The 16,725-nt window shown below is 50.8% G+C and overlaps 1 protein-coding gene across 2 annotated transcripts in view; it reads right to left on the minus strand.

The window, feature by feature from the left end:
* NACC2 (NACC family member 2) overlaps nucleotides 1-16,725 on the minus strand; it is a 50,019-nt gene that overhangs the window by 6,752 nt on the left and 26,542 nt on the right. The window contains exons 1-2 of one of the 2 annotated variants that reach the window (XM_063144848.1): nucleotides 13,136-13,155; nucleotides 1,909-2,838 (exon numbers count right to left, since the gene is read on the minus strand). In XM_063144848.1, coding sequence (XP_063000918.1) covers nucleotides 1,909-2,779 — 871 coding nt within the window. In that variant the 5' untranslated portion in view covers nucleotides 2,780-2,838; nucleotides 13,136-13,155. Of the gene's footprint in view, nucleotides 1-1,908; nucleotides 2,839-13,135; nucleotides 13,156-16,725 lie in introns of those variants that run through there. The other variant, XM_063144847.1, reaches the window with a different exon arrangement.

The raw sequence follows: 16,725 nt of genomic DNA on the forward strand, positions 1-16,725 counted from the left end.
AAGAACAGACAGCTAAAAAACTGGACATAAGCTTAGAATGGAAACCAGTGAAGTCATTTGGGGATATCTCTCTTGAATAATTATGGAGAGAAAGAAACAGAGAAGTTTTGAGACAGAGTTGGGACACATTTCTAATGGAACTCTTCTTTTATTTTGCTGCAGCTCCCAAGGGCTGTTGCTGTTAGAGGCAGCAAGATAATATCCTGGTCCACACATAATGCTATGCCAGGTTGTGGTTTCTTGAAATCTGGCTTGTCTTTGTGTCTGAACCCATCCCCGCAAACAAACCATGGCTTGTTCCCCCTGCTACAAACCACAAATAGGAGTCGTGATTTGTTGTTGACATATGAAGTCTGGTTTGTTTAAACCCTGGCTTGTCGTGATGCCTGAAGCTAGAACCGTGGCTTAATCGTGGCTTGTTGGTGCTGCCACATGGCCTGAAGCAGAGGCTCCTCACAAAAGCAGCCTGAAAATGAAACTGCACTGAACTGAGAAAGAAACCATAAACAGGGAGAACAAGTTGGGGTTGGTTTGCTTGTCTGCAAGACAAATTGTGACTAAAGAAACAAACCATGGTTAAAATAAACCATGGCTTAGCATTATGTGCAAATGCAACTCACACATAGTTCAAATTTCCTTTGGGATGGATGAAACATGTACATGCCCAGATCAGTATCTGGGTGAATTTGTACATGCTCAGGATCTGTGTGAACATTAACCACGGCTTAGCAGTGTGTGTGAATGCCACCAATGTTTTTAGATCTGGTTGGAATCAAGGAAATCAACCCATACAATTATCCTGAATGTTGAGGGTGCCATGAAAATGCAACCCCTCATTGAACAAATCAATATGCATCGTCAACAAGCCACAAAAATTAAGATTCTCTTGCCTTTTGCCAGGGCGCCAAAAGAAATGCCATGCATTCTACCCCATGGAATGAGAAATTCTCATTGAAAGAACCAACCTCTGCCCACCCATTCACCTACTAAAGATTCACAGAAGACAAAACAACCCTTATTCTTGCTTCACCAGAAAGGCAGGGACGCATCCTGCCCACCGATCAAAGCACCTTAACGTATTTAACATGCATCCCTTCTACCAAATCAGCCTTCAGCAAATGCAAAATTCATTTAGTTTTTCCCGTCTGAAAGCGACCGCAACGTTGACAACACCATCATCAACAACAACGGGACCTCTTACACCAGACTGGGTGAAAAATGCCTCCCCACAGGCCAGTGCTGTCTACCTTACGTTGCCTGCCAGCATCTCTCAGGAATATCAGACACGAAGATGAACCAGGAAAGACCAGGGCTGTTTTCCCTCTGAGATGCAGCTTTCCTGCAAACACAGGAAAATGAGTACCTGCTTGACAAAGATTGTTCTGTGTAATTCAAAAGCGTGGCAAAACCCGCCACTCACTTTTCATGGTCCTGTGGAAATTTAAAGCAGGAGGCTGAAGACAAAAATTGGCCCTGCAAAGAACATTCTGTGTGACTCAAAAGCTTGCAAAACCTCAAATTTAAAGCAGAGCAACCAGAAAGAAGCATCATCCTAGGAAATGTTGCTCTTTGTGACTCAGACGCTTGCAAACACCGAAATGAAAAACAAAGGAAGCCAAAAACAAATGCCAGCCGGGCAAAGATAATCCTGTGTGACTCAAAAGTTTGCAAAGACCTAAATCTAAAGCAGAGCAACCAGAAACAAATATCATCTTGGGAAACATTGCTCTGTGTGATTCAAAAGCTTGCAAACACCTATTAGATGTACAGCAGAGGCAGCCAAGAACAAATAATATTCTGTGAAACTCAAAAGCTTGCAAATACCCACCGCTAACGTTTTACGGTCCCCTAAGCATTCTAAAGCAGAGGAAGTCAGGAACTAGAGGTTAGGGGGCGGGGAATGGTTACCTGCATAGCCGCCGGTGGACTTGATGTACATCTGCCCGTACTGCTCTTCGGCCATGGTGTCGTAGGCTTCGTCGTCCTCGTCTTCCTCTTCGTTGTGGTAGGACGTGGGGCTGTCGGTGGTGGGGATGCTGCTGCCGCCCGGGCTGGTTCGCTCCCCTTGGGAGTACTGGGCCTGCGAAAGGCTTGGGATGAGCGTGGCCAGGCTGGGCACCCCGTAGTAGGAGACGCGGGAGAGCTTGAGGGGCGCCCCGCCAGAGGAGGAGGACGAGGAGCTGCCCCCAGCCGCGTCCCGGAAGCCCCCCTCCAGCGACCGCTTGGTGGGCAGCCCCGCCGCCGCCGGCAGCTCCAGGTTCTCGTGCTTGACCCGGGTCAGCAGCGGGATGGGCATGGAAGGGGAGGGGGCGTAGGGGGTGGAGGCCGGCGGCAGTGGGTGGCAGGGGCTCTGGGGCTCCGAGCCGGGCTCCTCCATGGCGGCCGTCTGGGAATCACAGTGCGGCGAGCTGACTTTGAACATCAAGTCCGTGCCTTTCTCCACGATGTGCTGGATCTGGAGGAAGCCGGCCGTGTACATGACCACCAGCTGCTCGCTGGCCGCCATGGTCAGCTTGCCGGTGTAGCAGAAGGAAAGGATCTGCTGGAAGCAGGCCGGCGGCACGGAGCCCGGCAGCTCGAAGGCGCTCTTGCTGTTGCCGCTGAACAAGTCCCGGAAGTAGAGGCTGCTGGCGGCCAAGACGGCCCGGTGGGCCTTGAAGGCCTGGCCCTTGACCACGATGGAGACATCGCAGTAGAGGCCCAGGAGGCGTTGCTCGTTCAGGGAGCCCAAGACGGTGTTCCCGAAGTTGGGGATTTCGATGTGCAGCATCTGAGACATGGCTCGGAGGGGCGGGGGCGCTACGCTTTCAGCGGGGCAGCGTCCAAAGGGGGGTGCATCTGCGGGGTGGGGGGAGAGAAGAGGGAGGGGGAGAGAGAAAGCAAGGTTGGTTTCTCGAAAGAAAAGAGGGAAGCGGCGGTGTTTGGAACGGGCAGCGCGGTGGAGTGGGTGGAGCGGCAGACTCTGGTCCTAGTCCTGGCTCAGCCATGAAGCACACTGGGCAACTTTGCACGGGTCCTTTTAAACTTCTTCCTAGCTGTTTAAAAACGCACGTTTCGGCAGGGAAAAAAGGGCCAACGATTCCCAGCATGCTGGGCGTTGTAGGCCTTTTTCTCTGTCTAAAACCTGCACAGGGTTGTACCCTTTATTATCGTTATTATTATTTATTCCCTGGGTGGTTCACAAAAGACCCTTAAATGTTTTTCTTTTAAAAGTTCCCTGTTAAACATTTAAATTTTTTATGTCATTATTATTACCTGTGTTTCTAGCTTTAGTTTTAATTTTTTATGTCATTATTACCTGTGTTTGTAGCTTTTGTGAATGTCCCACAGGGCATTGGGTGATATAGAAATTTATTTATTTATCTATTTTTATGTAATTATTTCTTATTACATCTCCCACTTCCCCCCCCCCTTTTGCAAGGAGCTCAAGACGGCTCACACGGTCCTCTTGTCGTGCCTAAAATCAAACGTAATCCCTTCCCTCTTAGATGTGTTTTCATTTACATTTGCTGCTCTTGCAATTTCCTCATGTTGTAAACATGGTCTGGGAAACAAAGAAAGGGCAGAATGCATTTATTTTTGATTATTACACTTAAATCCCACTCTCCCCCGCCCCCTTGCAAGGAGCCTCTCATTTTTCTCCTCAGTGACCGGCCTGAAGTCACCCAGTGAGCTTCATGGCTGAGTGGGGGGACTCGAACCTGTATCTCCTGAGTCCAAGTCCAAGACTCTACACCGCCCTGGCCTACCTCACAGGGTTGTTTTGAGGATCAGAAAGGGGGAGGAAAAAGACCATGTAACCATGTAAGGCACCTTGGGTTCCTTGCGAGAGGAAAAGAGTGGGATATAAATGTAATAGTAAATAAATAAACATAAATAGAATTCATTTCATGTCACTTATTTCATTGCTACACCGCCCACTGGCCAAAGCTCTCTGCGTGGTTCAAAAAAACTACAACCTCCTCCTCCTCCTCATTATTATTATTATTATTATTATTATTATATCCCACCATTTGCCCAATGCTGGGTCCCAAGGCGGCTTCACAAAATTAAAATGTATACAGTTAAGTAAAACAGAATCAAAATGTAATATAAAATCTTTAAAGTACCACATTGAAAAACAACCTCACAGGGTCGTTGTGAGGATTTTAAAAAGGGGGGGAGAGGAAGAGGGAGGATCCAGGGAGGATATAAATGTAACAAACAAACAAACAAATAAATAAATACAAAAGGTTATTTTGCGATGCCGCTTTTTTTTTGCAGGGCGAAGCAAACCTGCCTCGTTGCTAAAGACGTTCGGTAAAAAGAATTCGGTCACGGGGTTGGATACCAATTTACACCGGATTGATGGCTCCGATGGGAGAGGATTCCCCCGGCCCCTGCTGAAAATGCTACGCGGGACTTGCTGAATGGGGTGATATGTAGTCCATTGGGGGGATCCCCCCCAAATTGCGGGGGGGAGGGGCATTCCTCTTGCGGAAAGCAGATCCTGGATCCAGCCCAAGACGAGAAAGACGTCTAGATAATGCGAATGAAAAGCTCCCAGCTCATCCGCCGAGCATGGAGCGCGTAACAAACGCGATGTAGCAAAGAAAGCGGGGGAAATGCGGCCACGGATTCCAGTTCCGCTGGAAGGTTCAGCACGCTTCAGATTACAGCAGGCGCCCGTCCACAGCCTCCAATCCGCTCCACCGGCCTTGAACCAGAACCAGGTCTGCCACTAAGAAGGTCTCGAGATGCCCGTACAAACAAACCGGCAAAAAACCCAGCCTCACAAAAGGCAAGGAGGCATCAAACCAGATCTTGGCATGAGGACGGAGTTTCGAACACGAGACACGACTGCAGCATGCAAAGCACACTTCGGGAGGGGTGCGTGGGAATGCTGACGGGGCTTGAAACTCAGGGAAAAGGTCGTGGGGGAGGGGGGGAGATGTGTTAAAGTACCCAACAGGGCGCCCACCAGATGTGTCAGACTGCAAGTCCTAGAATCCCCCAGCCAATGGAGCGGCCTCCAGATGTGTCGGACTACAGCCTCCATCATGCAGCAAGGCCCATCTGGAAGCCTCTCGGAAACTGCATTGAAAGCCGTAAAAATGCGGTGAGTTCAACACAGAAGTTGCGCCTTCCATTGGAGCTGCCGGAAGGCCAGAGCCTGCAGCGGTTTTCCCCATCCCATAATTTCTGGGGGGTGGGGGTGGGGAGCCCCAGGACGCCGCAGGGTGGCCGTCTTCCCACAAGTCTCCAAGTTGCCTTCACAACTGTGCGGCTCCCCGCAACGACACGGCACAAATCGGCCGGCTTTGGAGGAATCGGAGGGCTGGTGGCGGAAGAGACGGGCCGGGAACTCTCGACTTTGCATCAAAACTGCAGTGGGACAGGCGGGCACTATTTCAGGAGCCTCCTGTCACGGCAAGGGTTTCGTGTCCCCCCCCCCCCGGCTCGGTAGATGCATCAACGCCGAAGCGGCAAAACCTCTCGAAGCGGAACGTGTCGAAGCGGAAAGAGATTCGGAGGAGCATCACCGGCATCCCTCTTTAGCCAACGGAGAGAGGAAGGCAGGAAACCCTTCAGAGCTCCCCTTGGGTTTTCAACGGAGCGCTCTTCCTCCTCTCTCGGGCACACAGACAGTTGCGGAAAAGGGCAGCCGCTGTGTATGTGCATTAAAACCTTCCCCCCACCCCTCCGCCCCACGGCCAAAACACAAAGTCCACCAACACCCGGGAGTCCAGCAGAGATCCACGCTGGGTCAGTTCGACAGCAGGAGCGTTCGGCCGAATATCTACCGAGAATCCAAAAGACCCACCACCTCCCCTTTCCCCCTGACTGCTCGGGAAAAGAAAGAAAAGAAAGTGGCTGCACAATGGACTACTGTGTTCTGTGTGTGTGTGTGTGTGTATGTGCGTGTCTCTCTTTTCCCCCCACTTACACAGAAACACACAAACACAAAGACACGCAAACACACAGAGACACGGACAATCATGCAAACACACAGAGAGACACACTGACACATGGTGGCACACGCAGAGATGACACGCACACAGACACACAAACACGACAGTCGCTCTACAAAGCCACAATTCCAGACAACCGGCCTTCTGCGTCTGCCTAGCGTCCGCAACACCTTTGGGGCAAAGAACGGTGCTCTTTCCCCTGCCCCCTCCCCCCACCCCCTCCTCTCCCCCCCACCCCACGACCACCACTTGGCCCCCGTCCCGTCCCGTGTGGACGTACCTTAGTCACCGTGCAAAATCCACAGCGCTGCTTTTCACCAGAGGGACAGATCCTCCCCCCTCCACGTCCCTCTCCGGCACCCCATCCGCTCCGCGTAAACTGCAGCAGCAAGGACCACTTTGGGACAGGGGAATTGGCAGTGTGCGTCCTGGGGGTGGGGTGGGGGAGAATTGCCCCCCAGCCTCTGAGCCCCTCCGGTTGCCTGTGCTGTGAGCCCCGGCTTTCCCCTCTGGGTCAGATCTGCCCAGCACCAGGAGCAGCGGAGGATGTGGAGGAGGCACAGAGCATCTCAATGGACCGGCCGGAAGCGGCTTAAGAAGATGCGGGCCATTCTCTGCAATGAAAGAGCCTTTTGATGGGGGAAAGTGTGAAGCCAATGGCAGTTTCAAACTGGAGCTTGGGAGAAAAGGAAAGGGGGGGGGAGAAAGAGAGAGAGAGAGAGAGAGAGAGAGAGAGAGAAAGGCAGGGAGGCGGAGGGGGGGAGCGTAAGGATTAGTGCCAGAGGAATGCTGTGAGTGTTGGTACAAGACAGACTTTTGATGAGTCACTGCAATGCAAACAAAGATGGCAGAAATACTGTACTGTACCGCTGATGAAATGCTCAGCGGTGCCACAGCCACTGGGGCGGGTGCCCCCCCTCCCCGCCCGTCGGATTTATGGCGCAGTTTTGCATCTGAATTACGCCGTAAACCGGGCCCCCTCCCTCCGCCATCCGGAGTGTCAAAGCATTTAAAGTATTCCAAACAGTCCGCAGCGCTGGTGCAGCTCTCCGGTTAACTCTTCCGGGGGCGGAAAGAAACGGGGGCCGGCCGAGGGAGCGCGGGGAGGAGAGGCCGGGGCCGGGGAGGAAGGTCCCAGCACCGTAGCTGCACAAGGCGCCCTCAACACGACCCCCAAAGCATCCTCTGTGTCCCCCCCCCCCGATAAAGCTTGACAGTTGGGGTGCAATCCACACCCGTGTGCACACACAAACGGCATCCCGTCCCAAAACTGTCCGGTCCGCACCTCACCTTGAATTCTTAACCCCCCACCCTACATTACATATATGGCAAAACTCCTGACCCCCAGACTCAGAGGCGCTCAGGCTGCAGAGACCGACTTGCGGTGCCCTTAACCCTCAAGGCAGGTCACCAACATGTGGTACAGTCTCTCCCCCACCCTGCCTTGGAGTCAGTTTGCGACCCCAGCAGCTGCTTCAGGCGGCCCGATCTACTCGGATGGCAAAACAGAGGCCTGTTTTGCTTGTATGTCTCTGCAAGGTGTCTACGGACAGTACCATTGAAGCAACAAGCAGTACTTACTACTAGCAGTACTTGCTACAAGTAGTAAGTTCTTGAGCGGTTCTGATAGCGGTTCTACCTATTAGTAGCCCTTATTAGCAGCAGCTCTATTTACTACCACTACCACTTACGACTAGTAGCGCTTACGACTAGTAGCAGGTTTTTGAGGTTTCTGGTCTCCACAGTCAAGTCTCACTGCTGACATAGGACTAATTGTCCACAGGAGATGGGGGACTTTGCCACTCTCTTCTCTTGCAAGACTTCCCCGCCCACCCGCCCACCACTATAAAGGCCTGCTGATGCCCCCAGCTCCCTCTCAATTCTCCAGGGCGGGCGTCGTGGCTCAGAGATGAGTGTCATCTCACAGGACCTCCACCCGCTGCTACCCAGCTCCTGGAACATCTCAGCAAAGGCACCATCCCCAAGAGCTGCCGGTCTGGTATTGCACCTTGCTTCATGCTATTTCTCATAAAATGTTGGCCCTTCTTTGGACCACCTTCTCCATCTGCGTTCCCATCTTGAACGTCTCCGGGTGGAGGGGAATGAGGGCCCGAAGAAAAGCAACGTCGACCCCCTTCTTACAGGCTTTTGGGTAATTTGCCAACTGCTGTCTCACTTAGAGAAGGCAGATCTCCCTTTGGCAACAGGCTAGATCCAGGCTGGATTACTGGAACGGAGGAGAAGGCTATGAGTGGCTACTAGTCATGATGGCTAACTAGGCCCTCTCGATACCAGTTGCTGGGGGACACATGAGGGAGGGTGCCGCTGTCAATGTGCACTTGAACGTCCTGAACCAGTTGAAACCTACAGAAACAGAAGGCAGGTTTGGACGCATCTGGAACTTAAGAGTACCGTAGGCGCTCTCACACAATGGCTGCCATGGCTACCATGGCGGCTCACTAAACACCCATTTCCCAGCAAGCAAACATGTCGAGAATGAAAGAAAACCTGCCCAAGAATCGAAGTCGAAGGCAGAGGTGGGCTCTGAGCTCTGAAACGCAAGCACCGCTCTTTCGAACCCAAACCGGGATGGCGCTGGAGGGTGGCACTTGGCTTTGCAGCACGCCAATTTTTTTCTAATTAAAAAGGGAAATAACATAAAAGGAGAGGCAGGAAACCTGGGAGGCAGGAAGAAAGTTGTCTGTAGCCACGACCAGGGAGCTCCAAGATGAGTTAATCCCGTGCACCAATTTGGCCAACGATGCGCTAAACTGAGAAAAGCAAACTCCCCTGGTCATGCCAGACTTGTGTTTGGGCGTTCCCCCCCAAATCTGCAGCCTTGTCTAGAATATAATCTAACATCAGGACAAACCTGAGAACCAAGGGGCGACCGGCGGGGGGCAGACCCTAAACGGCATATATTATCTACCTAAGCAAGTTGCTAGTCCTCAGGGCCCAGAGGGAAACGAAGCAGCGAGCGGCACTTCAGAAATGCATAATGAGCCGGGCCCATTTGCATATTTCAGTTGCCATGTCGTCAGCTTAATTTGCATCCCATTTTCACACACACAGATGCCCAGTTACAGCCGGCAGGCACGCAGCGCCATTTCGTTATTTCTTTATTTTAATGCTACGGGACTTTGATTGGAAAACGGCTTTGCCCTCAGCTGACGGGGACTCAAGACAGATCTTGGGGGATTTGTGGATCCGGCGAAGGAATCGGTTCCGTTGCTTTGGAAATGAGGCAAGCCATAACGAATTTGGGACTTGTTTCTCGTTTTGTTCTGTTAAAGCTGCCCTCCTCGCTTCCTCGCCTTCTGTGTTTTCTTGCATTGTTCAGCAACCACAAAGGCTGGAAATAAGTTCTTCTCTTTCTCCAGGGTGAATGCCGGAGTTCTAAGGAAACCCACTAGAAGCCTTTTTGAGGCCTGCGTTGCTCACCGCTGCTCTTTCGGCAACCCGTCGTCCAGACGTTCGTATCGTGGGGATACCTGTGGGACGGGTTGCGTCAGAAGAGGGGCAGAGAAGGAGATGTACATCCCGTCATAAGCCAGGCACTGCAGAGAGGGACCACATCAATCCTCAGAAGAGCCACAGTTCCTGATCCTGCAAGCTCAGAGGTTAAGGCGGCCAAGTTTAAGGGGAAAAAATGTCTGTTTAATTGAGCCATGTAACAGCTTTTAAATCACGTGGGGTCTCAATGGGTTCATAAAACCTCCTTTTATTAAAAGGTATACGTATTTTTTAAAAATATTTTATTACTTCACTCTCAGATTCTTTTAGGTTAGTTAAAACAAAAGAAGAGCCCTGATGCTGGATCGGACCGAGGGTCCATCTAGTCTGGAGAAGAGAAGATTGAGGGGAGACATGAGAGCACTCTTCAAATCCTTAAAAGGTTGTCACACAGAGGAGGACCAGGATCTCTTCTCGATCCTCCCAGAGTGCAGGACACGGACTAACGGGCTCAAGTTAAAGGAAGCCAGATTCCGGATGGACATCAGGAAAAACTTCCTGACTGTTAGAGCAGTACGACAATGGAACCAGTGACCTAGGGAGGTGGTGGGCTCTCCCACACTAGAGGCTTTCAAGAGGCAGCTGGACAACCATCTGTCAGGGATGCTTTAGGATGGATTCCTGCATTGAGCAGGGGGTTGGACTCCATGGCCTTGTAGGCCCCTTCCAACTCTGCTATTCTATGATTCTATCATTCTATGATCCAGCACTCCGTTCACACAGCAGCCAGCCAGCTGTAAACCAGGGACCAACAAATCAGGCCATGTTGCAAAGCACCCTCCCACCCATGTTCCCCAGCAACTGGTGCATATAGGCTTACTGCCTCAAATACTGGAGACAGCACATAACCCTCAGGGCTAGTAGCCATCGATAGCCTTCTCTTCCTCCAGGAATTTATCCAGCCCCCTTTTAAAGCCATCCAAATGGGTGTCCGTCGCTACATCTTCTAGTGAATTCCATAGCGTTACACGTTTCAAGATTCATGTCTTTACTGCCTCTGTTTGGAATGTGCGTTTACTGTGTTTGGAGCAGCCTGAAGATTTATTCAATGACGTTTGACTTGACTTGATCCTGCAAGGGTCTAAGATTGGTTGGGGCAGGAGCGTTGGGTGGGTCCTGGGGGAATGGCCTGTCTCTTTATAAGAGAAGATGCTTATGTCATGGAGAACAGTTCAGCAGGTGGCCTCCGAGGTAGGGCAGACGTTCTGAAAGCAATCCACAAGATCTCCAGGTAGGTCTGAGAAAAATCTCTCTCTCCCTGAAGAATTGGGGCCAGCCAGCATACAGCAGTGGCGCAGAAGTTAATTCAATCCGAGGGCCAAATTAAATTTCAGAGAAACTCTCGGGGGCCTGGTATCGCCCAAGAGCTCCCAGGCCCAATCCCACACTCCACAACAGTTAAAGCTGCAGGAGCCCTCCTTTAATTTCAATATCAGTACCTGGTCAAGAGGGCAGAGCTCCTGCAGTTTTAACTGTTGTGATGAAGAGGGAATTTCACCATGCATACAAATGACACCTGCTGAAATTCCTTTTTCTATACAACTGTTAAAAATACAGGAGCCCTGTCCTCCTTTCCACAGGGTCACCCTATGTGATCTGGATGCAACTTTAGTGTACTTAGATCTCACTGGATTGTGGCCATCGGGTGAAATATATTGAAATTAAAGGAGGGCACTGAATTGTGCCTTTCCCCGTCTGGCCCCATCAGTAACTAAAGCTCGTCCATCAGCCGGAGAACCAAGGGGCCACTCGGCGGCTGTACCCTTAGCTCCTAGGAAGAACTTCACAGCAAGGGCGAGAGCAACTTAGCCCCCCCATATATCATCCAGAGAATGAACAGCTTCAGGGAGCTGGCTTTGCTCTGTCTTGCCTGAAAAAATCACCTCTGAGAATTTTAAACTAAGATCTGGTGCCTGAGTTTTGCTCATTTTTTTCCTCCTCCCTCCCCGTTCCTTTTCCTTTTGTGTCGTGTCTTTTTAGATTCCACAGGATTTTAGATCCCATTGCTTTTTTGGATGTTCTCCCATTCTGCCTGACCGTGGCTTTTAGATCATAAGCCTGAGGGGAAGGGAACATCCCATGATCCGTTTCCGTAAGCCCCGCCGGGATTCTTTTTTGATGGTTGAAGAGTGGGGTGAAAATACTGCAAATAAATACACAAAGAAATCTCGCTCTCCGTGTAGCTGACGATCTACCGCTTTTCATCTGTGGGGAGGAACCGTGCAGAAAGTCCTGGGTTCAATCCAAGTTAGAGACGAACAACTACCAAATCAAACTGGATAACAGCGGTGCACCAGAAAGGACTGTGACTCCCAGAATCTCCTGCAATATCCAGCATGCTGGGTGTTGCAGGGGATTCTGGGAGTTGCAGTCCAACACATCCGGAGGACGGCAGGTTGGAGACGGCTAAATTAGAGGGAGCTTTTTGTGGGTCCTTTCTTTGGATGGATAACTTTCGAGGAAGAAACAAGGTGGAAAGGAACATGGTTACCAACACTGCAGAGAGTACACAGACTTAATTTCCTTTTCTTTTTTCCAAACAAAGCAGCAGCCAAGTGCCGTGTTATCTTAGAATGGGCCTTCCCTGTCTAACACGCCTTGCAAATCTCTCCCTCTCTTCCGGGGAGGTCTGCAAAAGAGCTCCCACGAAATAGGACGGACGCGTGGTCTTCATGGAACCCCGGCTCTGCCCCAGGAAAAGCAAAAGAAGGTTATGTTTCGACCAGGACAGGAGAATCAGGGGGGTGGGGTGGGGGGCGGATTTCGGTTCCTCAATCCCCTTGAAACACTGAAGTCTACAGTAGAAGGGGTTGATTGCAAAGGGGAGACACTGTCGGTAGCATTGGGGCGAACCCCGGCCTCCCGTTTCAGGATTCTGGGAGAAGGTGGGGAGGGTGGAAAATGACAGGCCACACCGAGGACGACTGGACCCACGAATCGGATCCTGAGAGCCCGAAGAGGAATCCATACAGAGGCGGCATGTCCACATCTCAAGATGACAGAGAGAGGAGGCAGGGGGGATGGAAGGAAACAACCACCAGCAACCTGCCAGAAAGCCGCGTCCCTTTGACTTCCATGAGGAATCCAAACTTCCTCTCCGCTAATAAGGGATGCGGCCCCCAAGCGTTCAAGCCCCTCCACGAGCCGGGTGAAATCAGGCGAGTGTCTTTTGCGGCGCATCGTAAATTCTTTCCAGCCGAACAATCAGCAGGGGGAGAGAAAATAAACACAGAAGGCCGAGGTCTCTCCGTTCCTCACCTCCGCGGCGAGGGAACGGGGGGCCGACGTGGGTGTCCGAAAAGACAGCGGAGTGGGGCATTGGATTCGCAGACGGCAACGCAAGCTGGTGAGCTCAGACCAAGTCAAAAGCGCCCTCCCCGCCCCGCCCCTGCCCAAGACGATGCAACCCATACAACACCAGAACTTCTGCATGCTGCCCCCCCACCCCCACCCTGTTTCGTCACCCTATAATTTGTCCTTAAGACAAGGCGTTCGAGAGAGAGAGAGAGAGACAGAGAGAACAAAGTTATCCTCGCGCCTCTGCAGCGGCAGTGTTCGCTTAGGCCGACAGATACCCACACGGCTCTGATCCTTGCAACCGGGGGCCCTCTAAGAGAACCGGGCGCCGAGCACAAAGCAAAAAAAGGAAATACCAGCATGGACACACTTACAGTACCCGGGAGGTTGCTTCTCGGTTCAGCGCATTGCCAAGTATGGTGGAACAGCCTTGCGCCTGTGCGTGTGGTTCCCCCCCCCTTTCAGCGAGTTACTCTGTGAGTCAGCAGAAAGAGACATGAGAGAACACCAGGAATGCTGCCTAGTTCTGATGCAACGGAGGTTGCTTTATTTTTTTTAAAGAGGAGAGGGAGGGAGGCATTCAGGGTGCTCCGCTTTTCCATGACAGCAGGGCTCCTTGCCTGTCACGAAAATGCACCGGGGGAGAAGAGGGGGAATGTGGAAGACATCCCTGTCTTCAGATGAACAGTACAAAGCTTTTGGACTTTGTGCCAATTCTTCCCCTGCTCCCTCTAAAGAAAGGGCAGATTCGGGCCAGATTCGGAGTGGGACAGGGAAACGAATCATAGAATCATAGAATAGCAGAGTTGGAAGGGACCTACAAGGCCATCGAGGCCAACCCCCTGCTCGATGCAGGAATCCACCCTAAAGCATCCCTGACAGATGGTTGTCCAGCTGCCTCTTGAAGGCCTCTAGTGTGACATGAGACCCTGGGTCTCACGTCTCCCCTCAATCTTCTCTTCTCCAGGCTAAACATCGGATGCCAAAGGCTCCTGTAGCAACCATTGTGATTGAGGGGATCTCAGCCCCAGTGGCCCTGGGGTCTGGCTCAAATAAGTTGCCAATCTGTATATTTATCCCACACCAAATGGAATCCTTAGGAACACTGGAAGGGGGACCATATGCAGAGTCGGGCCCTGGGTCCATCTAGCTCAGTATTGTTGACACTGACTGGCAGCAACAAATTTTTCCTAGCCCTACCTGCTGCCGGGAGATTGAACCCGAGGCTTTTCACCTGTTCTATAGGCCTCTCCTATATAACGGCGGTGTTGAACCTCTTTACCCCAAGGGCCGAATACAATCTTGGAGAAGCTCTCAGGGGCCACATTCCAGGGATGAGGGTGAGGGCAACGGCAAAAGGGACAGGACCCCCAAAACCAAAAAGACCAGCATCGTTGATCTTAAAGCTCTTACAGTCAGTAATGAGGTCTTAGAAGAAACTTTTAGAATGGGGAGGAAAACTGCATGAACGCCGGAAGACCAGCAAATTGGGGTGGGTGGGTGGATTGGGACTGCAGCTCCCTTTCAAAGGGATGTTCCCCAGAAGGGCAATACTAAATATATATATTCTAGGCTCCTGCAGCAAGAAGCTCATCTATTCTGAAACGCGTTAAGGGATTTAGGAGGGATGCTACCGCCCCTAGCTGTGATAGGCTGAACTGCTGTGAGGTCACTGAATGCCCAAGTATCACTTGGAGGTGGCAGTATCTTGACCAGTCTTTGATTTGTTTTCTCTGCAGTAACAGAGATATGGTGATATGGTGCAGAGATATCATAGAATCTTAGAATAGTAGAGTTGGAAGGGGCCTATAAGGCCATCGAGTCCAACCCCCCGCTCAGTGCAGGAATCCACCCTAAATATGCTAAGGAAATAATATATATCATGGCTAAAAACTCCGTCAGAAAGGTTTCAAGCGAGTATATGCCTTGCCCTCATCCGTCTTACGTTCACCAAGGCCAGTAAAAGACATGCAAATCATATTTATCCGGTGCAGCTACAATCTTCCACGGGGCATTATTTTAGATTTGCATTTCTAACCCACTTCGGTTCTGCACGGCTGGTTCTGTGCATACCCTTCACACCCACGGCTGTCAGGGCCGTCAAAGGCTTCCGTTTGTCACGGGGAGGGGGGGGAACTTGTGCCTTGGCCCACAAACAAGCTTTGTATTCGATCCAGGGCGCACACAATAATTACGCGCCAGCCCACAGAGCGGTTTCAGAGGAAGCATTACTGAGGCTGGGATTTTTCTTTACAATGCCTATTGTAGGCAAAAGATATGAAGAAGGTCCTGCCCAAAGAGAGATTGCGCAACAGGAATGGAGGGAGAGTGAGGACAAAGATGTCTCAAGACATTTCAGTGCCCGAGGTAAACAAACTAACACACCAAATTTCACAAGAGTGAACATCTTCTAATACTAACAAAAGAAGTGTGTTCGTCTGTCCGTCCGTCCGTCCGTGCCACAGCGTCAAGACTGTAAAACCTGGGCACCTCAAACTCGGCACCCTACTGGTGTGCACCTCTGGATCCCTTCGTTTTTGAAATGTATTCATTAATTGTAATTCATTTAAACGTGTCTGTGGGATTAAAGCATGAAGTAACATCTTTAGCCCCTAGCTGGCACCCATCCCTAACCAGCACATAGCTTTTCAGTTTATATAATCTGGAGCCAGGGGACAGTGGGGGCTGATGGACAGAACTATACACCTGCACTCTTGCCTGGAATAGGGGAATGGAGTGGACGGACCCCTCCCTACAGGTGTGCCCCATGGCAGGGGTCGTGTCTAGGGCTGCCAGTGGGCCCGGCTTCACTCAGACGATGTGCCCAACTTGATCAGATGCATTAGTTTGCTTGAAGGCTTCACTGTATCAAACAAAGGGCTAATCCAAGCTGTGCAAAACCGGGTCCATCGGCTAGTATAATAATAAACCAAATAGCTGACCATTTGCTGTCTTGTAACCACCCAGAGAGCTTCGGCTAATAGGCGGGACAGAAATGTAATAAATTAACAAATAGGTTCTCTTGCACTGAGTGCAATTTGTATCTTTGTTTCTGCCCAAAACATGCTCAAGAGACTTAGATCATTTGATGGCTTTGTTTTCTTACATCCTTCTATAAGGGCCACATCAGATGAAATTGACCAATCTACAAGGCTGCACTGGATGAAACTGACTGATCTGCCCACTTGAGACCAAACCATCCATCAAATGGGTTTCCTTCCAAATGCCTCTCTGACCATGGGGCAATAATGAAACGCCATGGGGGAGAACTGGGGGTCAGGCCTCTGCAATATTAAATAGTGCCCAAAAGCGCGTCCCCATAACCGCACTCATTAAAAAGCAGAGAGAGATGATAACTCACCCTCATCTTTAATATTCATAGCTTGGTTTATTTGCATATTGTGCCATAAATAGTCGCCGCCGAGGTGAAATACAAAGTGCTCCACTTGCATTTCTAATTGTGCCTAAAATCAAATGTAATCCTTTCTCTCTCAGATGTGTTTTGATTTACATTTGCTGTTCTTGCAACTCGGGTCTCATATTCCAAAATTGTCTGGGCAGCAAAGAAAAGACAGAATTTATCTACTGATCCATTTTTACACTTATATTCTGCCTTTTTCCTTCTTGCGAGGAGCCCAAGGTGACTTGCATGATCCGCCTCTTTCTCTGTTTTATCCTCGAAGCAATGGCCCTGTGAGGTAGGTCAGGTCAAGTGTCAGTGATTGGCCCAAAGTCACCCAGTGGATTTCATGGTTGATTGGGGACTAGAACCCAGGTGTCCTGGGTCCCAGTCCCAATGCACTAACCACCACACCACATGGCTCTCACATCTACCAGTGAGGGACTACAATGGACTCGATGATCAATAGGGCAGAGGGGGCACCCCAATCAGCACAAATTGCTTGCCTCCCCAATTAGAGGCAGCTTTTTATCTTTACTGTGTTTTTTTTATGCTGCTTTTCCG

This window comes from Elgaria multicarinata, chromosome 19 (genome assembly GCF_023053635.1).
Source record: "Elgaria multicarinata webbii isolate HBS135686 ecotype San Diego chromosome 19, rElgMul1.1.pri, whole genome shotgun sequence".
In the NCBI taxonomy this organism is placed as follows: Eukaryota; Metazoa; Chordata; class Lepidosauria; order Squamata; family Anguidae; genus Elgaria; species Elgaria multicarinata.